Source organism: Micropterus salmoides, unplaced genomic scaffold (assembly GCF_014851395.1).
Source record: "Micropterus salmoides isolate LMB-PRFRI ecotype aquatic unplaced genomic scaffold, ASM1485139v1 Ms_hic_scaffold_4, whole genome shotgun sequence".
NCBI lineage: Eukaryota > Metazoa > Chordata > Actinopteri > Centrarchiformes > Centrarchidae > Micropterus > Micropterus salmoides.
This window is the reverse complement of record NW_024043372.1, coordinates 2,468,331-2,495,242: the sequence shown is the minus strand read 5'-3', so window position 1 is coordinate 2,495,242 and position 26,912 is coordinate 2,468,331. Positions and strand designations below refer to the sequence as shown.

The window sequence follows — 26,912 nt, the reverse complement described above, 5'->3', positions numbered from 1 at the left end:
ATCAGATCAGTGTAGCACAGTGTAGCTTTTTGTAAAGATGCAACATTATCATCTGATTTCTATTATCTAAAGGAAGCTAAACATAATTTTAACTTAAAGCAACATTATTTAAGGTTTGTTTTTGTGTGTGATGTGGCTAACAAGTGGAAAACTTTGCTGACAGCCAAGCTTCAAGCAAGAGCGACAATACAAGGCACAGAAATATTATATAATACAGCTCGCTGTCTGTGCTGCATCCTTTCAGCTCTTTTAGCTCAATGAGTAAAAGCCAGTCTGATATTTACTCTTGTCTGTGTCTCTTGCTTGGTCACTATTATTCTCTTTCATGCTCCCTCCTCATCTTCTTCGGTATAATCGCAGCCTCTGCCATGATACTGAGAATACTGAGCTAAGTTCTTCCAAAGAACTCACATTGTACATTATAAACTGTTTGCTTCTTATCAAGAGTCATGTTGGTGCTCGGGATTCCAGAGTTATAGCACAGGAGCGGTCAGTTTAATGATTTGCCCTTTTAAATGATTTTGAAGCTGTTAAGGTACATTTGCTACATAATGTTGCTTTAAACTTAGCATGTTGACATGTTTACAAGTTCTTGTGTTTGGTTTGATATATTATCATATAGAAAGCACAATAGCAGCTTCATCATCAGGTATTTGCCTCCAACTTCTGAAACTAACGAGTAGATCTGTGATCCTGTTAGTGTGCTGATGATTGATGAGTTTTTAAAACCCAAGAAAAGAGTTTCGGAGGTTCAGAGAAGTACAGAAAAGAAGCACATTTAAATGCATATTTATAAAGTTGGCGGTTACTATCATAAAGCTAAATAAAGAACTTAAATGTCCAAACAACAAGTGCAGGACTACAGAAAGATCATGAGTTTGTTTCTCCTTCCAGATGGTGGTGGTTTCAGATGACGTGCACGAGTACGCCGTCGCACTGAAGGACACCGAGGAGAAGATCGCACGATGCCCTGCGAGAGTAAGCTCGGTCTCATTTAACATTTGTGTTGAGTTCATTTGTTTTGAGGTTTAATGAGCCGAAAGGCCGCATGTTAAGTGGACTGTGTTTCCATGACAATACTGTTGTTGTCTTCAGGTTGCAGAGTGTGTTAACCTCATTCAGGAAAAGGTCTCTGAGGCGGAGCAGAGCAACATGAACACATGAACAAAAACAGTGTAGATTCAAAATAAATGAATAAAAATAAATAAAAAGCTGCTTCCTCCCCTCACTATCACGGCTCTGTGGCTCCTGAAATACAAACCGAAATAAAATGAAAATAAACCAGCCTGACTTCCATCTAACTCTATTTTCGAGTCGAGTTACGACTGCAGCTGTGAGTCTCTGCTGCAGCTCCACCTGCTGACCGTGCTGCTGAGCCGTCCAATCAGCAGCCAAACTCCAAAAACTTAACTTCCTGTGTACCTGTCCCTCTCACCCCCACACAGTATCTCCGCCTCTGCGCCCTTAAAAACTTCTGTGTACGAGTGTTATGCAGCTCGATGATGGTTGTGGAGTTAAATTTTATTTTTGTTTGTTTGGTGCTCAGTTGAAGATAATTGGCCGTGCTCCAGTTAGCACACCTGTCAGCCTGTTATGCTAGCTCGTCTCATTAGCTTCACGCAGGACACAAGTTCCACCAGCAAACAGTGACATGATTAGAAGCCGAAGGTTTACAATTATCTGAAGAAGTCAACAAATGAATTGCCTGAGATCGAGTCGTGTTTATGCAAATTCAGATACAGCAAATGGTCAGTCAACTGGCCGCGACGTTTTTGTCAGGATCTCCTGCTCTCAATAGAAAATAGGATCCATCAACCGATCCACTGTGTCTCCAGCTTAACTGCAAAGACCAATCAGGAGAAGGGAGGTAAAAGGCAAAGGTGTTTCACTTGACATCAGCTACCTGAGTGTGGTCACTTGACCGGCAAAGAAAGCAGAATGAATACAAAGACGATCCATGTATGTCTCTGTAGTAACATAAGACGTTAGCAGTGATACCAGACTCTTGAGATGTATAAAGACCCCCCGGTGTTTTCTGTCCTTCAGAGACCAGACATCCTGGAGGAGCTCCAGAAAAGCCAGAAGGTTTTTGCAGAGAAGCTGAACCACCTGAGCCGGAGACTGGCCTGGATCAACGCCACCATCTACTCCAAGGTGACCCAGCAGTCTCTCGTCACTAAAACAACAACTAATGAGTCTCACATAGATGTCAGTTGTATTTTTTTTTTTTCTTGTTTTACTTTCTTTTATTGTTTGTTTTATTGATCCTGTCTGATTCTGAATAGTTGTTTTTTATTGTTATTGCTTTCGTGTGGAGCTCAGAAGACTAACGAGCACTTTGTGGATGTGGATGAGGATCCAGATAAAGACTTGAGAATAAGAGTCACTCTCTCTGTTTGTCCAGGACAAGATGTTGGATGTGTACTGGCTGCTGTGTGTTTGCATTCGGACCATCGAACACGCCGACAACACCGGGTCTTTGTTCGCCTTTGCTCCAGAGTTCTACCTCAACGTGGCCATGAATGCATACAGCGCCCTCAAGAACTACTTCAGCCCTGCAAACAGCATGGAGGAGCTGCCAGGTAAGACACGGTTCAATGTCAGACGCCTGCAGTAAACGGCAGGAAACTGTTAGAAGATTGGCTTATTGATCTTTCAGGTCTGTGAAACGTTTCTCTGCATTTCAAGCACACACTCACACAGCGCCATCATTACCTGTGTGCCACTGTGTGTGTGTGTGTGTGTGTGTGTGTGTGTGTGTGTGTGTGTCCAGGTCAGAATGCTGTCAGGTGGAGGTCGGCCTGCTGAACATGTTTCCTGCCCGTAAGCAGAACTTCATGATGTGTGAACATTTCTTTGTTTCCCCCCTCAGGCTACGAGGAAACCTTGACTCAGCTAGCTGCTATCCTTGCCAAGCACTTTGCTGACCCACGTATTGTAGGAACAGGTAACACACACACACTGTACATAAACACTGTGTGTCTGCAGTGTTTATGCTTCTTTTTTCACAATGTTATTTACTTTAAAGAGGTCATATTATGCTTTTTTTAGCCTTTACCCCTCTCCTTTATTGAGTTTATACCTTTTTTGTGCATGTAGCAGGTTTGCAAAGTGAAAAAGCCCAAACGGGAGTTCCCATCTCCCACAGAAAACTCTGCTCTGAACTGAAAACAGCTCGTTTGTAGTCCAGCCGCTTCCCTTTCATCCATGTGACGTCACAGGGATGAAAGCTAAACGTGCCTCATAACGCTCACCGAGCGGCTACTAAAACAAGAAGAAGAGGTGAAGTGTTGCGATTATCATTTTTCAGTTAGTGCTCCGCATCTGTTTTTGATTCGAGACAACACTAACCTGTTGGAATTTACACACTACGCAAGTAAGTACACAGTGTACTGCATGTAACTGTACTAACGGAAGTATCCGAATTGAGACAAAGCTATAGTCAAGCACTATGTCAGTGTTTTAATGAGGCCTGAAAAAAGTCCTCAGTAAATGTCCTCCTTTCTATATACTGTATTATTTATCTGTAGCTCTGTTTTCTGAAGTGTCATTTCTGTATTACACAGAAGTTGTTGTTGTCTTTCTCCTTTTATTATTTATGAGGGAACTTACAGTAGATCCATGACCGCAACTAAAAGCTTTAATTAAGAGGAAATATGTTTGCACCTTTGCAAACATTTGCAGCCATTAAAATTAACATCCCAATATCTGCTAAACCGAACACTATCACTTCAGATCAGAGACAGAGTTTCTCACCCTGTACATTTATTTCAGCATGCTTCAGCTGGACGTTTCATGTGTTTAATGTCTACATATTTGTGTCTGCTCTCAGTGTGTTGTGGCTGGTTAATTTATACGTGACTGGTTGTTGATCATGATCAGACTGCAGTGATCCGTCAGCTTCTTATCAGCAAGTATAAACTGGAAGGTCCAAACGGGTTCACCAGTCAGATCGTGTCAGAGCTCAAAGTGTGCACCAGCACTACTGGGCCACCAGCTGAAGTGGTATGGGAACACAGACGTGATTAAGCGTGGCTACGGAAGACTTTCTCTGAAAATGAAAATGTTTCCGTTCAGTTACTCTCTGTCAGTTTATGTTTTTATTGAGAGTCTGCTGACCTTTTCTTTTATTGCTGGTTCCACAGTCTGTCAGTGACGTTAAGATATGTTCCAACAGGATCAGAGTTATTTTTGGGTCCCGGAAATCAATGAGTGTAATAAATGTACCTCAGCACTTGACTCACGTCGCTTTGCTCCACCTGCCTGTAAAACTGTTGCCCTTTTAATTATTTATGTTTACACTCATGCGTTCCCAGTTCCACATGGAGTTTTTATAGCCTTTGATTTTGTTTGGTGATTAACAGTGTTGATACTGGTGGCGAGCTGCTGCATACAACGGCCTTACAGGGATAAATAAAGTTGTGTTGAATTGAAATTAAATTCCTGGAAAGTAAAGCCATTAAACACACTGTAAACTAGTTTAGGTGCTTTGTCAGTGGAAGTGACTAACTCTTAGTTATCTAATGTTCATAAAGAGACATGATTCTTATTACTGTGGAGGAATTCATGTGCTAAACAAGCAGGGAAGAAGAAGTTCTGCAAAGACGTAAATCTCATGTCACACGAGCAGTTCGTATCTGATGGTTTTTAATAACCTGAGAATCATATTTTTAGTCTTGCAGTTGATTGAAATGTTTTTTTGTTGGGTTTGAATGTGTTGTCGTCATATTAAAAATATCTGTCCTCTCTTTTGCTCAGATATCAAAGACTCTCTGATGCAGGCTCTGGCCAGCTACGTCTGTTACCCACAATCCCTCAGGGCAGTGGAGAGGATTCCAGAGGAACAGTGAGTGCTTGTCTTTGTCAATTTTGTTTCACAGGAGAGACAGATTGTTACTGATGAAATAATTTATTTAAGCGTAATGTGTTTGATATTTTTGACTTGGATTTAGAAAAAAGTAGAAAACAGAAACCGCTCTTTATCTTTATTTATATAGCACTTATCAAAACAAAGTTACAAAGTGCTTCACATAGCAAGCAAAAACACAACATAGAAACAAAAAAAAACACAGCAGACATAGAATAAACATACTATAAATAATAAAAATTAAATCAGATGAAATCTACAGATGCAACTACACATTGCAGCGATTCAGACTGCAAGAAGTGTAATTGGTTGCCTTGGTAGCATTTCACATTTCCAGCTTGATTACCTTTAGCAGTTTCACTAAAAGTAACTGCTGCATCCATCAGCTCCAACTCCAACAAGACCTGCTCAGTTTCACTGGCCATTGTTTGTAGCAGCCTACACCAACATAGAGGAAGAAGAAACTCAACACAGTGGACCATAGAAACCCCACAGCCAACTGGTGTTTTAGCGACACAGACCCCAATGCTCACGTATAAATGCTCATGTAGCTGACGAAGTCAGGTGCTTATCGACGCTAAAGTATAACCTGACCTTAACACGCCACATTTTATGTTTAATTTATAAAACCTTAGCAGTGTTACGTGTGTCTCGTATCCACATATAAATTACTGCTCAACCAGACGTTTCTAGCAACAGGTTTTATTCACTCTGACAGGGTCAACAACAGTTGGTTATCAGCTGATTCTGGCTTTCCGTCCATCCTTCTGGGTCTAAGCTACAGTGGGTACGCCTCAAGGCTCGATACTTGGTCCTTTTATTATTTCCATGCCTCCTTTAGGTCAGTTTATATGCAGACGATGCACAGATTTATCTAAGCTCTGCAAATCTTTTTTTTGGTAGCTCTGCCTTCATTGTAGTATCTTCATCCATGTATTTCCTGTCCAACTAAAAAGGGATAAATGAGATGCCAATCAAAGGTTCCGACATGATTCACATCCTCTTGGACTCATCCTGTAATTTCACTTTCAGAGTCGTGGTTTAGACATAAAATCTATGGTTCCCTCCTGTTTTCTACATATTCAAAATCTTTCAAAGACTAAAGTGTTTCTGTTGTTCGTCACTTCTTGACAGGACTTGTTTCCAGTCACCGAATTCCAGCTGCAGCTGAAGGGATTGATTATGATTCATCAATTAGCTGATCCACAAAAATTTTACTTGATTACTTGTGTATGTTAGAGTAGTTTATTTCCCCCGTCGCTTCCGAATCTCCTCAGATATTTTTCATCCTGTTGTTCTAACTTGTAGACTCAAACACCAAGTAAGTGCATTTGCTGACTCACCTGAGATCATTTCCTTTATTAAATCACCTTAAAAAAGTGTTGTTTTGTAAAAAATGTATAATTTTTATAAACAGGGGTGTGACAATAAATCGAAATGGCTATATATCGTTGGACATTTTTCCATGATACTGTATCAATATTCCAGACCGTCATATCGATACATAATATTAAAAAATAGCGCTTCGAAGGTTAGATTAATGGGAATCTCCATTAATGTACTAATGGACATTAGCATCGCGATAATACAATCTTAACGTAAACTACACATTTTTCCTCACATGGTGAACATCCTGAGTGACATACTGTGCAATTATTTAAAGTACATGTTTCCTGAGCTCCCTTTTGAAATAAAACAGGGCTCCTAACTTCACTGTCTTGATCTGCTACTGTACTTCTTCTGCACTCCACACAGACCAGCTACAGCAACCCCAAAGGGTCTAAACTCAAACCCAATATTCCCAGTAGTCTAAAAATACAGCTATTAATATAATGTGATGTACAAATTAGACTTAGGTGGTACACAGCAGCAATTTGTATTTACAGTAAAGAATTCAGTGAATTTGCATTTTATGTGCCTTATATAAACAAATGTTTTGATAATAATCTTTCATAGTTGCTCTGTAGTTTTATTTACAGCCAGCAGAATTTTGCTGTTTTCTAATGCGGCATTCAGACCAACCGTGAATTTTCTCCTCACGACACTTTCCTCGCCTGAGTACATTCGCTGCAAGTGTTCACACACAGCGTGAGAAGGTGATTTTAACGTGAATAAACACAACCCGCCATTACTACAGCTGTATGAACCTAAAGTAAACATTTTGCTGCGATTAAATAGCAATAAACGGATTAAACTGATGCCAAAATAACTACAACATGATGCAGATTTGTTAAACATATGAATTCATGCTTTGTCAGGTCGGTCAGCAGGACAACAACTTATAAAATGTTTGTTTTCTGAATGGAGTTTGGATCGATCAGGGCTATGATATGCTAACTTGGTCACAGTAAAGTGACAGCTGGAATAAAGTTACATACACATGTTTTCTGAACTCACCAGGTAGTTCAACCTCCTCGCTTTCTTTTCTCCAAGTAATGTCCAGTTTTTGTCCGTTTTTTTATATAAATATGAAGTCGTAGTCCGACAGAGCTAACGACGCTAACAACAACACTGGTACCGATGTGCACGGAAGCTGCTGAGAAGCTCGAGTGAAGATAAATCAACGTTGAAATCCCAAAAACTAGAGTAAAAAGCTAATTTAATAAAAGCAGTTAACTCCGAGCTCCTCCCACGAGCAAACGGCGTAGTTGTCAGAGCAGGATCCGACCGACTACGGGTGTTTATTTGTCCAAAAGCTGCAGCGCTGCCGGCAGATTTTCAATCCCCCGCTCTGCCCGGCGCTCTCCACACATCGCTCTGAAGCCGTCGGTGACGTACGGACAATCTCAACAATGATAGGCTATTCTTCGCATTGCCTTCGCGTCGCCGGCCCTGCCCCCTTCGCCTGACAGGAAATCGCGGCTCTACTCGTCTTTGCATTGACTTTGTATGTAAACTCACGGCCCCGAACGCTCCCTTCGCTTTTGGTCTGAAAGCACCACCGCCAACACCACCAACAGTTTCGATTTGCAACAGATAAATAGTAAACTTTTTCACGGGCATTTTGTATTAATAGTTAGACAGATATCGCGATGTATCACTTTAGGATTGTCAAGCGATATATCGATTATCGCAGATTTGCTGTACTGTGATATTATCGTGAGCTGTGTATTGTATTGTGATGTACCCTGCCATTCCCAACCCTAATTATAACACAAAAATGTCTGTTTGTGTTCTGTGTTTTTTGTCCTGTTGTAAAGCAATTTGTAACTGTTCCATAAAAACAGCTTTTTATACTATTAGTAAAACTTTCTTCCCATTAATTTAGATAATCACGTATTATTGGACAGCACATTGCTCCCATCCCAAAGGACACGTAATCACACGTGGAAACAATTCTCCTGATTGAATCAGATTGAGCTGAAACAATCCTGAACAATGAGACATCTGGTTTGTTTTAATTCCCGAACTTGGTCTCACATCAGTTACCTTTTTCAGTAATGCACTTAATGTTATTAGACGCCATGTTTACAGGACACGATGGCCAAGATTAGTCAAAGTTTTATAGATGTTGCATTTGAATCCATTTTTGGGCAGCTTCCTTCCTCAGGAGTTTCATTAGGTTTTAACACAATATACGCACAGAACAGGAAGTCAGGGAGTTCCAGCATGAATAGAAATATGAGCCTGAGCTCAGAGAAACACATCTGTGCTATAATGTGGAAGCTCTTTCAGAAAGTTCAGCAGCTGAAGGTGAAAACAGACATGCAGACAGCAGTCATGTTATGTTATTTTCCACCACCACGAAGCCCAAATATATAAATATATGTAATTAATTCACTAGAGTACAGAGGCAGCAGGGTGTTGCTCACAGTAAAAGAATAAACAGGGGATGGACTGAACCTGTCTGTGTGATTTCAGACGTGTTGCCATGATGAGGAATCTGCTGGCTCCGTATGAACAGAGACCCTGGGCTCAGACCAACTGGATACTGGTCAGACTGTGGAGGGTGAGCACACACACACACACACATAATCATGCTAAGAGCAACAAATGGATTTATAACAAATCGATGCTGCTCTCACACGATAACTGCTCGACCAGCGTCCTGTGTTTCCCCACTCAGACTTCAGACTTTCCTTTCAGATCACGTCCCGCAAATAAAAACCGCTTTCTAGCTTCTGGGAGAGTTTTACCAATATAAAACCTTTGAGAATCAAATATCCATAAGAAGTAATAACAGAGAGAATCTGCAGCTGGAGGTGTCCAGTCAGCAGGTTTGCAGACCACTGTGGAGATCTGTGAGGGGCGGCTATTTTTGAGCAGCACTGTGAGTGACCACTGGGGGAAACTGGCTAAGTGACGGTGCTGGAGCAGACATATGGATACACTCTAAGATAATGAACGTATTCATTACTAAGATATCACTGGATCACAGACATCTTAGTGGCAAACAAAAGGGGACTGAAATAGAACAGCAATTAATGATAGCCGTGGAGACAGCTGTATGAGTAAATTGTGCCTAATTGTAACACATCACCAGAATGAAAGAACAAATAATAGCCGAAACAACAGGTAAACTTGTTGGCCTGTTTCTATGTGACGTTACCTTTACCTTTCTTAAAGATCTGGTATTATGCTTTTTGGCTTTTTCCCTCTCCTTTATTGAGTTATATAATTTTTTTTGTGCATGTTAAAGGTTTGCAAAGTCCAGCCCAAAGGGAGTTCCCATCTCCCACAGAAAACTCTGCTCTGAACTACCTGAAAACAGCTCGTTTGGAGTCCAGCCTTTACTTCCCTTTCTTGTGACGTCACAGTAAAAATACGTGTCATAACGCTCGCCGAGCGGCTACTCCGACACGCCCTCAGAAACAGCGAGCTGCAGCACACAGCTCTCCTCTCCCTTCCAAACACTAGCTCAGTGGACATAAAGTTGTTCCTGTGATGTAGAGACAGAGCTCAGTTAAAACTTTATGGATACAGATTAATAACTCACCGCTCTGAAACTCGAGCCGGTCGGCAACACGTACGGCTGAACCCGAGCTGTTTACCGGCTTCTCGCTGACCCGCCATTCTCTACTTCTGATTGGCTAGTAGTCCTTAAAAAGGAACTGAGCATGTGCAACTCCCAACAAAGATCATTTAGAGACAAGATGTATCACTCCATAGCTAAAACGAAGCCTTCAACACAGGGTGGAAAGAGGAGCTGCAGCAATGTGCAGTATGACAAAAAATATGGTGTTTTTTGAAGATTAAACCATGTAAACCTGCTCTGATACAACCTTTAAATGAGCAGAATACCATCTCTTTAAAAAACATCAACAAGGCTCTTCTCCATTACTGGGAGAGCCTGGCTGCTGCTACCATGGCTGGAGCCCCAGTAAATTGGTCCTATCAACGCAGCAGTATATAAAGCATTTACATTTATTTTGTTTATCCTTTCCGACTTACAATTGCTACATGTCAGAGGTCACACGCCTCTGGAGCAACTAGACTAACTGTCTTGCTCAGGGACACAATGGTGGATGGTTCACAGTGGGTATTGAACCCGGGTCTCTCACACCAAAGGCAGGCATCTTATCCATTGTGCCACCCCAGTTAAAATGAGCTCCACCTTTTACCAGCTGCAACGTGATAAACACTTTCATGCTTTTATAATTATAATCCAAAAATACAGTATCTTACAAAAGTGAGTACACCCCTCACATTTTTGTAAATATTTGATTATATTTATTTTATTTTGAGGGGACAGCAAAGTTGTCAGTGAGTAGTGTGTGTACAGTTATACAAGCTGTACACTCACTACTTTACATTGTAGCAAAGTGTCATTTCTTTAGTGTTGTCACATGACAGGATATAATCAACTATTTACAAAAAAGTGAGGGGTGTACTCACCTTTGTGACATACTGAATATATAATTCTGCATAATTTGTACTTTTTACTTGTGGTTAGTATATTTGATGCTAATATTTTTACATTTTTCAGGGCTGTGGTTTTGGCTACAGATACACTCGCCTTCCTCACCTCCTGAAAACCAAACCAGAGGACGCCAACCTTCCCAGTCTGCAGAGTAGGTGTTCTCTCTCTCTGTTTTTATTTATTCATGTTTGGGCTGTGTGTGTTTTCTCCCTGACTGTTTCCTCCGTCAGTCATTCTGTTTGTGGGCAGCGGGGAGGCTTAATCTGCCGTCAGTGGGAATGTGAATGAGTGTTGTTTGTTGGTGTTGGCTCTGTGGTGCACCGGTGAGCAGTCCAGGGTGTCTCCAGACTTCTTCTGTTCCTGGGATCATTTCCAGCCTTTCAAACAACCCTAAAAAGAATTAAGCTGAAATGAATAAATCAATATTTTCTTCCCTTCAGTGCCTGTTCTCGCTGTCACTTTCTCATGCAGTTTGTCGGTTTCTGACTCTCTGGCTTTTGTCTTTTGAGTTGCTTTTGTTTTTCTTTTCATGGATTTCCATAAATAAATTGAGGCCTTGACTGCCTGTCTGCAGCAGGTTTATTTTTACTACATTTCTGTTTGATTTACGGCTTTAATTATCTGTGTGTGTGTGTTTGTGACACACACTTCAATCAGCCCCTGGTGTTTTCTCACCATAATTTTGTCTCCCTCTGAAGAATGAAGTAAAATCACAGCAGCAATGACTAATATGTGTGTTTTTTTTCTAGTTTCTACACTACTCGTCAATGTTGATGAGGAAAAGTGGAATATGTGGACAGTTTATTTTGGTATAGAAAACCGAGTGATTACAGATCATTTATTATCAAGCTGATTACACAATACACTGATTACAGTTATAATTTCAGCACTTAATTGCTGAAAAAGATTGGAATACTCTTACAGATACAATCATTTATTTTTGTAATTAGAAAGCAATTTTTCTTGTTTTTTCCACATACAAAACAGGGTGAACAAAACAATCATACATAAAACAATCATAAAACTATGTATCTCTTAGTTTAATTGTTACACAAATCTTAGCGTAAAAACAAAAAAAAATCACCTTTTCACCAGGCTCATGCGGCTGTTTTTAGGATTTTGTCTAGATAAAAGCAAACCAGATATAACACGTTAATCAATATAGTAAGCCTAAACCCCTCCCTTCTCCTTCCACCGCATGGGACCTTATTGTGGAAAAAATATGTATGGTAGTCAACGGCGAGAGAAAGTTGCAGTTTGTGATAAAACATTTTAAGTATAAGACTGTAAAAATACGTAATTAGAAAGACCACAGACCCAGAAAGTCGCGTCTGTGACATCAGAACCTTTTCTCTCTATAACTGAAGCTAATGCTACTGAAGCTAACGTCAAAGAGCTTACATGTGTGAGAAATTGTGATGAAAGGACCATGAGTCATTGGATTAAACACATCAGGGGAGATACATCTGTGCATGTAACATAAGCTAAGTTACCTAGCTAGTAGCAAGCAAGCAATAAAGTTAGCTTAGCATTACAGTGCTAACATGTTGGTGACGTATATTGTGCGAGACGAGAGCTCATTGAACGGTTTCATACTAAACTAAATGTAACTTTACTGTTTTACAACAAACTGTGACTTTCTTGACTTAAGTTATCTTTTAAACTGACAAACATCATGTGTGTAATTCGGGGCTCATGTCGAAAAGGATAGAACAAATAAGTTGTCTCTCGCTGTTCACTACATACATACTTTTTCTAAAAACGTTCCCATGTGGCAGATGTGAAAGCTCCCTCTTGGTTATATTCTTTGCCATCATGGCAACTTATTTCATTTTTATGCTGATGACATGCAGCTTTACCTTCCAATAAAAGGCCCCTGAGCTTATAATCCTTAAAGGTCCTTTAAAGCTGTCTAATTTACATGTTTTATCTAACACATGTAAAAACGCAACATTGTGGTTTACAGAGCGGTGAGGTCACTATCTTTCAACCTATCAGAGCTCAGATGTCTTGTCCTCATAGGGTCACTGCGTCCTCTGAAACTCAGGAGACTCTACATGAGATTTAAACTTCACCGTTTTGAGTTATTGGAAGACATATTTTTTCTTTCCTCCTGCTTCCAGTCCTCGTGCTAAGCTAGGCTAACCATGCACCTCCAAATAATGCTTTTAAACGCTATAATATCCTTTGTGGGGATCATCAATGGGATAAATGATTCTAAGTATGTAGCCTATTGTATGAACGTTTAGAGTCGTTAATATTTTATTACACTCAGTAGAAGTAGAATTCATTGAAATTCAGCAAAAATGTGCGGCAATTACCCCGTTTGATTAGTGTGCAGAGCAAAGGATCTGAAAAGGACCTTTAAGAGGTGAATCCATAATTTGGCTACCTGCCGAGATTTGCAACCACCTCTTTTCTCTGGACAAATGAGCGTTACCAGCCGCGAGGTGCATAAAATTCTCGCAGGTATGCAGAACTCGCACAACCGATCAAGACGCCAACAGTAGAAACAGCTGATCAGACGTGAGTTACAAGTTTGCTACGTCAGAACTTATTCGGAAAAAGTGTTTCCATCTCCCATTTAGCGCATTTACTCTTTCAACAAAGACAAAAACCACCTCAAGCGAGCGTAAAAACTTTTTTTAGCGAAATTAAGGAATTTTTTTCGAATTATGCCGTTTCCATAAACCTTTTCTAATGCGATACTTCAAAATGCACATTAAAAAATGTTGATGGAAACACGGCTACAAAGATGATGGAGATATAAACAGACTTCTGACTTTGTAAAAGCAAGCAAATAATATTCCTTTTAATAATTAACTGTAGTGTTAAGCATGCTTTGCCGTGTAATTGTCCTCTTTGTTTCAAAGCTTTCTCTGCCCCTCTTTATTTTTCTCCACTTAATTGTGATTTTCTGCTTCCTGCATGATAATTGACTTTCATCTGTGTGCCTTCTCATTTGCATGCCTTTCAGGGGATCTTTCCATTGCTAGTTTCCAAAGTAAGTTATTTTCCATCGCTCCAGTTTTTGTTAGGTTGTCACTGTCTTCATTTTTTCTTGTTACTGTCGCCTTTGTTTCAGCGCACCGTGTCACCTGAAGCTCTTCAATCTGATTAGTTAGAAGATGCAGTGAATTTTCTGGACCAGTGATCCCTAATAGTGAATGTTAAGATGTGACATCTCATTATCTACAGACAGTGTGTTTGGTTTTAGCTTACAGAATGTGCCCTTTCTCTCTTTTAAAACAGCTCATATGTACAGTAGATAAGGAATCAATTGTTATGTTACTATGAACTCCTGCTAAACATTAGCTAACATTAGCCAGTAATGATAAGTTTGACTGAAGAACGGAGTCAAACTTTTAATTTTTAAATAGACGAATGTGTCATTTCTCCTTTCAAAAGTTTCATAATGTCCCTTTAAGTCAAAGCAGAAAAACTCCAACTTATAAATACTGCATTAAGATAAAAGTCCTGCGTGGAAAATACCACTTAAGTAAAGGTACCAGAATCAGAAAGAGCTCCACTGCCAAGTAGTATTTTACACATACAAGGAATTTGCTATTGTGATTAGGTGCCAGGCATAAACATGAACTTACAGTTGGCATAAATAGATGTAAAAAAATATATAATCATGGAATATAAAGATACAAGAATAGTAGAGCTATGTGTAAAGAACAAACAAAGTGGCAGTAATTTACATGTGCATTTGTTTGTACGCTAAACTTATTTTTATTTTTGATAGTTTAAGTATTATTTCTGAGTCCCATGTTCCTGTTTGAGGTGGAGCTAGTTTTAACTATTTCATACACAGCTCGTTTCAACTGCTTTGTAAATGGTTCGCTAGTTTAATCTGTCACAGTTGTCATTCGTTCTTAATGTAAATTCCTTGACTGTGAAGTAACAGAGATGCTTTCAAATAAATGTAGTGGAGTATAAAGTAGCATATAATGGAAATACTGAAGTACCTCAGAGTGATACTGTACCACAGAACCAGTTCTGGTCTTCTGCAGTAGTCTGACCTCTGCAGTATCTTCAGGATGATAAACAGTCTTTCATGCTTCAGAGCAGATGGAGAGATTTTATCCTTTCGGGACGAGGACAGAGAGGAGGAACAGGGATTATTAGACTTAATGAACACTTGACTCCACAGTGTTCCCATCGCGTCTCCCTCCGGAGGCTGGAGAGCTTCCCCTCATGTCTTCCTCCTCCTCTTCATCCTCTTCGTCTTCTTTTCCTCTGTGTGTTCATTTTTTCATTCCTGATTTGCCCTTCCTCCTCCTCTATCCCTCTCGCATCCTTTTCCCCTCTCCTTTTTTCCTTTTATTTTCCTGGATTTCCTGAATTGTCTATAAATCATAAATATAGGTATTATTTTAAAGTCCTCACCAGACATAGTCTCTCCTCAGTTGTTTATCCATTGTCTCTCTACTCCTACCTACACTGTAGGACTTATCGGCTCTTATCCTGGTCCTCCCTGCTTCTTACCTTGACTCGTCGCATCTGTCTTTATTTATTTATTGGTGTCGTTATCAGGAACAGAGCATATCAATAAACCTTGTTGTAAAGAGTTAAACCATCTGTAGTCCAGGACAGACGCTAGAGTCACTATACAAACAGAATGTAAGAGTAAATGGTTATTGACATCATTTATAATCAGAACAAGTAAAAATTTATGAAAAGAAAAACGGCATGTTAATCCTACAAGCTCAGGTAATATTTAAAACATGCAACACAGAGGCTCAAAATACAAGACAATGGGGGACATTCATGTTGATATGGACTCAAAAAGATGATGTTGTGCAGCATTATCACACACAGACGCATAAATCAGTCACAAAGCCACAAGTAAAGGACATGCGGACAGGTACGTGAGGACAGACAGGTGGTGGCAGCAGACAGACAGACACATTTATCTGCAATGGGAGTTGTTTTTCAGGGCGAGGCCTTAACTACATCGTTTACAGTGTGACTACACCCAGAAAAGATCAAATCAAGCCGCCTGGCAGAAGCTGATGTTGTTGAAATGCACAATATTGAATATAAAATAGTCTGTGAGCTCATGATGTTATCGCCACACTGATCGGCGTTAATCCGCCAGCTAAAGCCAGCCGCTTCAATAACCAGGAGGTTTGGAGGCAGCTGTTTATGTTAACAAGCCTTCAGCCAAACAGAAAGTAGGGAGTTATTCCTCTTGTGTGGCAGTAAACACAACACATGGCCTTTAGATACCTGTGCTGTTTCCATTCAGGGCTGATGGACCAGAACGTTAACTCGTCTAAGCTTCTTTGGGAGCTGCAGATCTACTGCTCCTCTGCGAGACGACACGCTGTTAAAATAACTGCCTCCACTGTTTGTTTACCTGTCTCCTCCCCGTCGTCCGATTGGTTTAGAGCCGTGCCCGTCGTTGCTGCTGCAGAGGCACATGGCGGAGCTGCTGAGCATGGACAAGGACATGGCCGCCTCCTTCCTCAACAGCGTCCTGAACCAGCTCAACTGGGCCTTCTCCGAGTTCATCGGCATGATCCAGGAGGTAAGAGAACACGGACCACCAGCAGGGCATCATGTAGGCCCGATCGTCACATTACCCATAATTCAGCCCGATGTGCTTAATATTCGTGGAAACAGCAGGAACTCCACTAGAAAATAAAGTCCTGCGGGTTTGAGGAGGTTTGTTTTGAGAAATATACCCGGCTGAAGAGAGTTGTTTTGTCATTTATCTTTGACTAAAACAAAAAGAAAACAAGGAGGTGTGAGGTAGAACCGGGCAGCGGGGACTGCTGAACGATCAGCAGGACAGACACATCAGCAAACATGCAGAAGTGTCTCATAATTATTATGATATAGCAACACAGCTGATGAGTGCAGCTCTACGTGGCAGCTGAAAGGTTAAGTTCTCTTTTCCGACTTTCACTTCAGCTCCTGAATGCACCACCAGAAAAAGGATTCACAGAGCCAGTTTAACACCATTAAAACTCTAACATGAAGACAGCAGACAGCAGCGCAGATGCCTCAGTGTCATCCAGACTTCATCAATCACAGTGTGAAAATAAGAGCAGGTGCTAAAAATAGTTTGTTTCTCCCTTTATAAGATTATTTTGGGTTTTAGATAAATCCTCAGTAATACAATCATCCGACTTAGCACCACTTAGTGTTCTAATTGATCATATTCCTGAGGGAATATCTGGTATTTTCAGCACAGCAGCGCTATTTGTTGTTCTCTCTGTGATGCACTCAGCATTTCACTCCACATGATCTGCTATAAGAGCATCATTGTGTTTCATTTCTGAGACTTTTTAGCCTCATTAGCAGCGTGTCTCTCTTCACTTTGCTCCACACTGAAACATCTCAGCAGCTGTTGGATGAAATGTGCTTCAGACCTTCACGCCCCCCTCAGGGTGAACTGTAATATCTTTCGATGATCCTCTGACTTTTCATCCATGCTGAACTAAGACTAACAGATCGTGTGCAGCCTCACAGAGCCGCTAGCATGACTGGAGACCCCCCAGTCTGCTTTAATAATACATTCTATTTATGGAGCTCTTCTTTCACACAGAGGTTACATAATACTTTACAACATAAACCCAAAACAACCACACAGTGCAATGAAATATAAAATACAGCAGGAATAACAACAAGGATACCTCAAGATAAAACACAGTTGTTGTTTTTTTAAAGGTACTTTAAGGTGGTGTTGCTGAGAAGGTGTGGCATCATTGTGTATACAGTTAATTTAACCACAGAATAAACATGTTTTGTCAGCAGGTAAAATTAGTCTGACTGCCGGTACGATTAATAATTTTCTTACAGCTCTGTAGGAATACAGGAAGCTGCTTCACTCGGCCCGTTAACAGGCAGAAATCAGGGTTTTAACAGTCCCAGTGAAGCTGCAGTTAATGTGTCATGCGAGGCGTTTCAGAGTGAAATAATAAGATCACTGAGTGTCAGCGGCTTCGTTATGTTGAACTGGTTTTATTTTGTGATGTGTTAACATTCATCTGAAATTTAATCCTTTTCAAATCAGGCAAGTAAGTATAAAAATGTTGAGCTTTACAATCCAGCTGTTTAAATTCTTTAACTAACAGAAAATGATCATTTAAAGGTGTGATGACGTACCTTCCTGCTTTCCTGTTTTTTCATCCTCTCCTTTGCTTCTGTCCACTTTCAGATCCAGCAGGCTGCAGAGCGTCCAGAGAGAAACTTTGTGGACACTCGTCAGCTGAAGGTAATCACACAAGCTCTCCAATCAGCCTTTTCCTGTGACATTTCCTGCGATTATTTGTGTTTACTCACGAGACTAAACACGACCCGTGATTATTTACTGCAGTGGTATCAATGAATGACCCCAAATGATCCAAATGATCAAAATGATGCCGAAATAACCAGTTCATGCTTCGTCAGGTCTGTCTGCGAGATGAAACAACTTTCAATATGCTGATCGGGGCTCTGATGTGCTAACTTGTTTAATTTGAAGCAGTGATAGCTGGAATCAAGTAACACACACGCGTATGTTTCAGGTAGTTCAACTTCCTCGCTCACTTTTCTTTCCAGTCTCCAAAATGATGAATCAATTAATCAGAAAACAAAACTGAGCCCACATTTCTTTCGCTAATGATGGTTTTGCACAGATCCTCCAGCCTGTTGGATTGAACAGTGCTGCTGTAAACTCAAATGAATGACTTGTATCGTAGCTATGTGTGTCTGCAGGCTCACCTGCTGCAGAGTCAGCCGCTCCGCTCACTCGTGTTGTAAAACCTTGTTCCAGGTTTGCGCCACCTGCTTCGACCTGTCGGTCAGCCTGCTGCGAGTGCTGGAGATGACGGTCACTCTGGTACCGGAGATCTTCCTGGACTGGTCCCGTCCCTCTGCAGAGCTGCTGCTCAGACGACTGGCTCAGGTAATTCACACGAACGTCCGAGTGCTTCACAGAGTGGCTGCTTTCGTTTGGTGGATTTCTCTTGTTTGCCAGCTTCCAATTCAGTGAGGTTATGTTTAAAAAGAACTAGTTTGCACGACGTCTCGTGCTTCTATCTCTCGGAACGTCCACACTGTAAGGCGGAGGCCTGAGATCGTTTAAATATGGAGTTAACGGCGCACATCTTTAGTCTCTCCTGGAGACATTCGTAGTGTGACAGACCTCAGTAGGGCTGTACAAAACAGTCATTTTTCAAATCGATTAATCTAACGACCGATTTTGTGTATTCTAAAGAAAACAAAATGCTGCCTATTACTCGATTAACATAAAAAACGTGTATAATCAATACATCAATATTTTATTCAATCATCCTGATGAAGCACATTAGAGTAATGACAATAGCAGCAGATCATAAAATGAATCAAATTTCCACGTCACTGATAATAACAGAAACGGACATTAATTAGGCTACTTTACTCCCCGTGCTCATAACGCGCCGTGCTCGTGGGGAGACAGAAAGTAAAGAGGATTTGCGGTGCTGCCGTCAGCGCTCCGGGATAATTTCCAGTTCACAGAGCTCACGGAGCTGCGCGTTGTTGAGTGTCGGTCTAAAATACTCTCAAACTTCAGGCGCGGTCTTGTAGCTGCAGCTTGTCCGGGGGAATCCCACTAACACGTGAGAAGTGACAGTCAAGTAAAGACTGAGAAAGAGGTCTGAGAGAGAAGTTCAAACCCTGACACCTACGTCGCCTCCATGCAGCTGATCAGCGGAAAGTTTATGAAAGTGTTGCTGTGACGCATTCTGCCGCAGACACGTGCAGTAAGGCTGCGGTGGTTAGAGAAGTGAGCTCGTGACCAGTTCCAGACCAGCATGATAAATCGGGGGGGGGGGGGTGACCAGGCTGCACTGGCCCCTCCCTCATTACCACCACGGAGGAGCCTTCGAGCGAGGCCCTTTACCCCGTCTGCTCCAGCGGACAGCCTCCAGTTTATTCAGCAAACAGCTCCAGGCCTGTGTGTCACAGCACACCTTCAGTCCAGAACCCTGTTTACTCATCCAGCAACTCGGTTCTCCGGCTCTAGATGACGTTATCATGAGTAGGAGGTCTTATTTTGAAGTAAAGGCAAACTAAACAGTGACGATTCCTCGACTCCACGTCATCACAATTATAAGAAAAGAGCCAGTTTACCTGCCTTTAAATGACTTCCTGTTTGTGCTTCACAATAATAAACGTCTGGTTCCTGATCCGGCTGTCGCTAAGCTGCACTTCTGCAGTTCAGGATTTGAGGACCTGTTGCTATGACAACAGCTCTCGTGCCAAATCATCAATACCGCAGCGCATCCTCATCTTCTGTGTGGCGGCGAGGTCTCCCTGAAAATGAACTCTATTCCAGCCCGACAGGAAGAGAGAGAGAGTGAGAGAGAGAGAGAGAGAGTGAGAGAGAGAGGCGACGCCGCCGCCGCCGGACTCACGTGAACCCGTTTTCGTTTGTCTTTCAGCTGTTGAACCAGGTGCTGAACAGAGTGACGGCAGAGAAGAACCTGTTTGATCGCGTCGTCAACTTGAGACTGCCAGGTACACGCACACGCACACACACACACACGCACACACACACGCACACACACACACGCACACACACACACACACACACACACACACGCCTTAGTTCATTCAGGTCAAGTTATGTCATCAGAGCTTTATTACTGGGAAACAGATGTTTACGTTGCCAAAGCAGGTGTGAAATAAATAAAGTGTGAATATTTTTAATAATAATAAAAAATGTAACCGTAAAAAAATACTAGTAACTGAGCTGAACTATATAAAAACATTTGATTCATATAATTGTGTGTGTGTTGCAGGTCTGGAGAGCGTAGACCACTACCCCATCCTGGTGGCTGTTACAGGCATCCTGGTGCGAATCCTGGTGGACGGAGACAGACAGGGGTAAGATCCTGTTTTCTGTTTGACTGCGAACTGGATTTGTACCCATAATGCCCCTGAGCTGCTGTCCCTGCAGTAGGTCGCCCCCTGGTTAGCGTTAGAGTCAGTCCTCTGAGCTGCAACATGAAGCACAGCTGGGGTGAGCGAACGCTGCTTCACTTTTTAAAACCGCTCTAATCTGGTTTATTCATTGATCAGCTACTGCAGCAGTGAAACCAGAGACCAACCAACACTGTGAAGCTGCTCTCGGATCAGCTGAATTTTATTTAGATCTTGCTGCAGCGTTGGAGGCTTTGCAGCTGCAGATTTGTTGTCTTAGATCCGAACCCTGATCCAAACCCTGAACCCTCACAGACTCAGCTGACGTCACGAGTTTGGGACTTTTTAGTAGACTTCCTTTACGTCCGAGGCACTGAAGGGACCGACGGCTTGATCTGAACGTCCTGCAGAGTAAACTGATTATTTGAAGATTACTTGCCTCACACACTTTCATGTAAACGTCTTTTTTCTTCTTGTAGCTTCCATGTTTGTTTACCTTTTTAAAAAAAAATGCAGGCTTCTCCTGGTAACCCCGTGTTTAACGCCACGGCGCTATGAACTCTGGGTGATTCCCTCAGGCAGAGTCTGCAGAGGTCGGCTCATTAGGTCGTCCTGCGGTTCAGTGCTCCACTCTGATCTCTGTGGTTGAATCATATTCAATAATAACAAAATACTTTTCCTTCGTCTCGCAACGCTAATTATTGAGTTGTTAAATCCGAAATGTGCTGGAGGCTCTGCTTCTTTGAGCGACTCCCCTTTTCTCGGCCTATTCAGCCGTTGGACAAACTCATCCGTCTTTACAAAGCAAACAGTCTCTGGTTGCAGCATTTTAAATATGTGCATTTGCTGCTTGTCTCCGTCTAACTGAACTGGACAAAACAAGACATTCGAATGCGTCTTCATTTTACAAAACAAAACGATTAATCGAGAAAAGAATCTTTAATTGCATCTTTAGGTAAATCGAGAAGCTTCCTCCTGTTTCAGCAGAACGGTGAATGTCAGCTGTTGGACGTGGACTCTCTGCTGTTTGTGTATCGGCAGCAGAAGTGAGGAAATCATTTATCTGAAGATGTCACTTTGAGAAGCAGAACAGATTTCCAGTCCTGTACTTCATCTGTGACTGTCGGCTTTTCATCAACGTTCGTTTGAGCTTTAATTAACAGGGCCGCTCCTCCAGTGACACGGCTGTGGGGATGAATCCAAACTCATTACCTCTCAATTAGTCTCGGAGCAAATGACACTGTGAAGGTCTGTTGGCAGCAAGTGGAGCAGCTTAGAAACGGGTGGCGAGAAGAAATCAGCTTTGTTTAGACGGCGTTTTGGGAGAGGGCCGCTTTTAAAGTGTGTCGGCTCGTGACGCCGCGCGTAGCGCCGCGTCCTGATGTGGCGGAAGGGTGTTTGTCTCCGTGGTTAACTGGATAATTAGGTTTCAGCCACAGAGAGAAGTTCTTATCTCTGAACAACAACATGTTTCGGCTTCGTCGGCTTAAAGGGACATTTTGGTTTCATAAACAGCAGCTCACACACACACACAGAACGAAAACCGCTTCATCAAACAAACAATCAAAGGCTATAAGCTTAGAAAAACTACATGTGGAAGTGGTCATAAACACGCCGTCCCTTTCAGTGTCTCAGGTTTCTCTCTGAACAGTTCCCTGTAAAGACAAATCTCCTGTAGGATAGCGTAGGTATTTTTTAGAAGCTCGTAGCAACCAAGCGCTACATGTATTTTATTTCCTCTTGGAGCTGCAGGTTACAGTTCACCACAGTCCTTTTTCTCACACTCGCATAATGAGGGCGCAGCGGGGCATCTCGCAGGGTGTTGATGGCCTGCAGTGTGGAGGAAATTCAATTAGCAGCCGATAAAAGCTCCGGCTGGTGCCGAAGAAAACCGCAGGCGGAGAGCAATCAGATCCTGAATCTCTTCACTCAGCTCAGACTCTGAAGGGTTTTTGCATCATGTGATCTCAGACTGAGGCTCCAACGTCCGTGTTTCCCACAGACTGACAGTGTGGCGGCGGCGGCGGCGGCAGTTTCCTCTCCCTGCGTGTATCTTCTTACTCCATCAGCAGTATGTTTATTTAATGTCGCCAGAACTCACCACCCATTATTCTGTTTCCACAGCAGCAGCACGTGGATGTTGTTGGTTAATGACGCAGCCTATTGAAATGATCGAAGCCAACGTGGTACCGAATCTGCGCCGGTGTTCACTGTTGCTTTACCTTGGAACGTGCTCGTAAAATATCCACCGTGTCCACGTTGTGTGATACCAGATAAAACCTCTCTGTGTTCTCTGCAAAATGCAAAATTGCCAGATATTTTTATATTATTAACAAACTTTCATAAAACATACAAAACAGTGTTGAATAATATATATAAACATTAATATTTGTCTATTTTATAGTCCATCAACTGCAGATCACATACATCTCGTCTTTGTTTTTCAATTTCCATGTGAAAGTTTGACTGCTCTTTTTAAAACTCTTCATATTCGTCGTTTGAAAGCTTGTTTTCACACGATAAATGTTAAATCATCATTTCTTTCAAGTGTAAAGGCTGATTTAAGAAGCCAGATGGTTAATTGTGTGGTTAAACTTTTCTTTATGGTCAGAACGTGACACTTGAGGGATCACTTCACAAATTTGAGGTAGAACATTCAAAATGATCAAATATCTTTTCAAAAAATATGATTATTAAATATTTTTCTGTCCCTTTTCCTCAACAAAATAAATATCTTGATTGAAAAATTTATAATTCATCATAATAATAATAATAATAATAATTCATTCAGGATTCAAATGAATTAAATCAAACATTTATTGACAACATATTGAACATTTGTTATAGTGTTATTGAGGAAAATTATATTCTGATAATTATCATTATTGTTTTATTGCCCAGCACTATCTCAAAATGACACGTTTCCTGTACGCCAAGTCATTTTTCTCGCCCCTGAAGGCAGTGAGCTCATCATGACACACTGTTATCTTTTGTAATTCTGATTTTACGTGGCATTTTATCTGTAAATATGTGGGGGGGAAAAAGTCCTTTATTGTTAATAAATCCATGGAAAAAAACCCCAAAAAATCGGATATGAATTTGCTGGAAAATGGATTTGTGTGATGTACAAATCAATGCATGTTCAATGAGGAAGTACCTAATTTGCATATTATTTATATTCTGCCCAAGTAAAGTCTATATGTTGGAAACACAGAGTTAAAATGAACCTTCAACACCTACAGCAGTAAAATACACATTAATGTAGCAGGAAGTTTAATCCAGACACATTTTACTGCACTATGACTACTTTTACTTTCATACTTTTACTACAGTAAGGTTTTGATCGCAGCACTTTTAAAGGATCTGAATACCTCAGCTGGAACACCTCTGTGTTTCCCAGCTGTTGTTTTCTGACACCGAGCAGCTTTAGACGGGAACAAAACGTTCAGCTCACATCGTTAGACTCCACCTGTGTTAGTATTCCGCTGCGTTCTCCGGCCGCTGCATCAGGATATTGATGGGTTGTCTCTCGGCGTCCCCTCGCTGGTTAATATGTGTGGCTCAGCAGTTTATAATGCTCCTCTTTATCATCCACTCAGCCTTATCGTGGATGTCCGAGCAGCGTCACTTAGGGAGTCACAGATTAATGGATGTGAGTAAATGTAAATGTAATAGTCTGCGCTGCTGCTCCTTTGTCAGCGATGTCCTCCAGGCACTTTACTGGGAAATGAACTGATGGTTGGAGCTGATTTCTGTTAAACACTCAGCTGGGCTCTGGCGTTGCTATGGAGGATGAACATACGGTAAATTTAAAAATACGTACCTACACTAACACAGAGAGTAAATTAGAGCACAAGGGCTGAACCTGATTACAGGTGTTGCCTAATCGACTGGTCGTCGCACGTTTATGATGTTGATTTAATTATTTAAATATATATTTTGAGCAAAATACACAACATTAATATTGACCCTTTAAAATCTACAATTAACAACCAGCTCCCTGATGAGAGACCTTCGTTTGACAACATATTAATAACCCCAGCCTGATGTTTGTGAGCCCGGTGACCTGGACAGACCTGCAGACTAGACGCAGGTCCAGACCTACAACCAATCAGAGCATCGTGTGACTTTTCAGATCTGGACTGGTGACGCTGCTCTTCTGATTGGTGGAAATCTGACTTAATGGGATGGGGGTCGGGGGGGCAGAACAAATGAAATATGAGGTGGTTCTGTGAACCAATCATATGACTACATTTTAACTGTTTAAACACATGCTCCTGTTCTGGTATCAAGTCGCTGGTGTGGAGACACTTTGGCTGCTTAGAAGCAGCTATTATGTTTATTTTTATAATAATGTAAGAAGTGGCAGCGTGTTGGAGTCACTGATCAGCTGAATCTGCAGCTTTAAAGTGACTTTCAGCTGGTTGGTTGTCTCTCTGGCTGCAGCTTTCCTGTTCCGGTTCACCCTCAAAGCGTCATTTTCAGGTAAGAAGCTGTAAAAAGCCAACTGTACACAGCAGACAGACACAGTTAGAGAGCAGCTGGTGAACATAGTGGAACATCAAAGTATCCGGTCCGATAGGACTGGGTGATACGGCCAAAAATGAAATCATTTGATATCAATAATTATGTCAAATTATTTTTCCTTTCAAGGTTAAAGGCTGATTTCTTTTCGTAGTTTTAAACTTTTATGCACTTAACACTTGATATGCTGAACAGCAGCCTGGTATGGATCAATGAGGCAGAAATATTATGATAACAAATACGCACAAGTTAAATTAAGTCCCTCAACAAAATAAATATCTTAATAGAAAAATTAAGTGCTAATTTGTTATTTTGTTATTAATTATCATTATTGTTTTATTGCCCAGCGCTAAGGTGCGGTTATCGGGCCGTTACGTAGCCTTGTGCAACACAGTGAAATGAACAATGAAACGCATCCACCTTCTAAACTGTGTGAGTGACTGCTCGAGAAAATAAAATGCTTCACAAATATTCAGCTGGCGTCAACATTTCCAAACTGACGAACGAGGCAGTGAAGCAGCTGCGGCCGGCGTTTCTGCTGACACAGGAACTTAATTCACTTCTCCTGTTTTCTCAACAACAGATTTTCAGAGTTTCAGGTTCACAACAAATTATCCGCCAGTAAATCTGGGACTCATTAGAAGTCTGTTTTGTGTGTCTGTTTGCGTCAGATTAATTGTCACTTTGACCTCCCGTCCACAAATGCTCTCAAAACACCAAAAATATATGAATGAGCTGCCGGAGTGCAGAATCAGTCTGTGCAGCATCGCAGGCAGGAGCTGAGAGAATCAGCGGTGGAGGAGGGAGAGAAGAAACAGACTTTTGGTAATGAAGAGGCCAGATGAAGAGACGTAGGTAGGACCTGTCTAACAGGCTTTAATCGAATAGAATAACAGGATATGAGATTGAGGAGGGAGAGACGGTATTAATGTGTAAATGAGCGTGGCTTAAATCTAATCTGGATTTTATGTGAATACAAAATATGATGGACTTTTTCCTCTTTCAGCCAAGAAATAGTCCGACACACGTACGGTAACACTGCAGAGGTAACACGTTAAGGCTAATTTAGACTTCTGCATCGATTCTACGCCGTCATGAGCGTTTATACTTGTGCGTTGGTGTCTTTACTGAACTAGGCTGGATGCAGGCTTTAAGTGAAATTACTAAAAGGCAGAAACGAGAGAAGTCGTCTGAGGAGATGGTCTGTACGACCCCCGAACCGTTTGAGGCAGAAGGAAAAGCCGGAAATGCGATTCTGTTAATCCGACCAATCGCGGTCCTTGCGGTCTGCGCTAACCAGCTGCTGGCTGTAGGGTCTTATTTAGCGTACGGACATGAGAGTGGCACAGATCTGGATTTCACTACACATTATAATTGGTCTGTTTGAAAGAAAAGTTAGAGTTTGGGAAAGTTTTAAGCAGGTCTGAAGAACTTGTGTTGCTAATTTAGCCGTGTGAAAAGAATGTGTTGGTGTGTGGCGGCTGATATTGACGTGTTTGAGGCAGACTGCAGGTGAGACTCCTGGTCTGTCTGCAGTATTTTGACAGTTCTGTCAGTGTTGTGAGTGTTGACTGATTCAGGTCTAATTAGTCCTGCGAGTTCTCGCTGCCTCCTGCCCTCTTTCTGTCACCCCCATCGACATGTTTATGTAATGAACTCATTATTGTTCTTGTCTTTTGTAAGGCAGCCTGCGTAATGAATAAAGATGTTCTGTAATTGAGCTTAATGTTGGCGTACAAACAGTTTGTGGATCAGCAGATT

The 26,912-nt window shown here is 41.5% G+C and overlaps 1 protein-coding gene across 1 annotated transcript in view; it reads left to right on the top strand.

Annotated features, from left to right (window-relative positions):
* The window catches only part of LOC119885460 (E3 ubiquitin-protein ligase RNF123), a 168,277-nt gene that overhangs the window by 50,962 nt on the left and 90,403 nt on the right, over window positions 1-26,912 (top strand). The window contains 12 exon segments of the mRNA XM_038695501.1: window positions 895-978; window positions 2,047-2,154; window positions 2,405-2,582; window positions 2,873-2,947; window positions 4,759-4,846; window positions 8,729-8,816; window positions 10,794-10,878; window positions 16,124-16,263; window positions 17,899-17,955; window positions 18,496-18,627; window positions 20,147-20,222; window positions 20,507-20,591. Coding sequence (XP_038551429.1) covers window positions 895-978; window positions 2,047-2,154; window positions 2,405-2,582; window positions 2,873-2,947; window positions 4,759-4,846; window positions 8,729-8,816; window positions 10,794-10,878; window positions 16,124-16,263; window positions 17,899-17,955; window positions 18,496-18,627; window positions 20,147-20,222; window positions 20,507-20,591 — 1,196 coding nt within the window.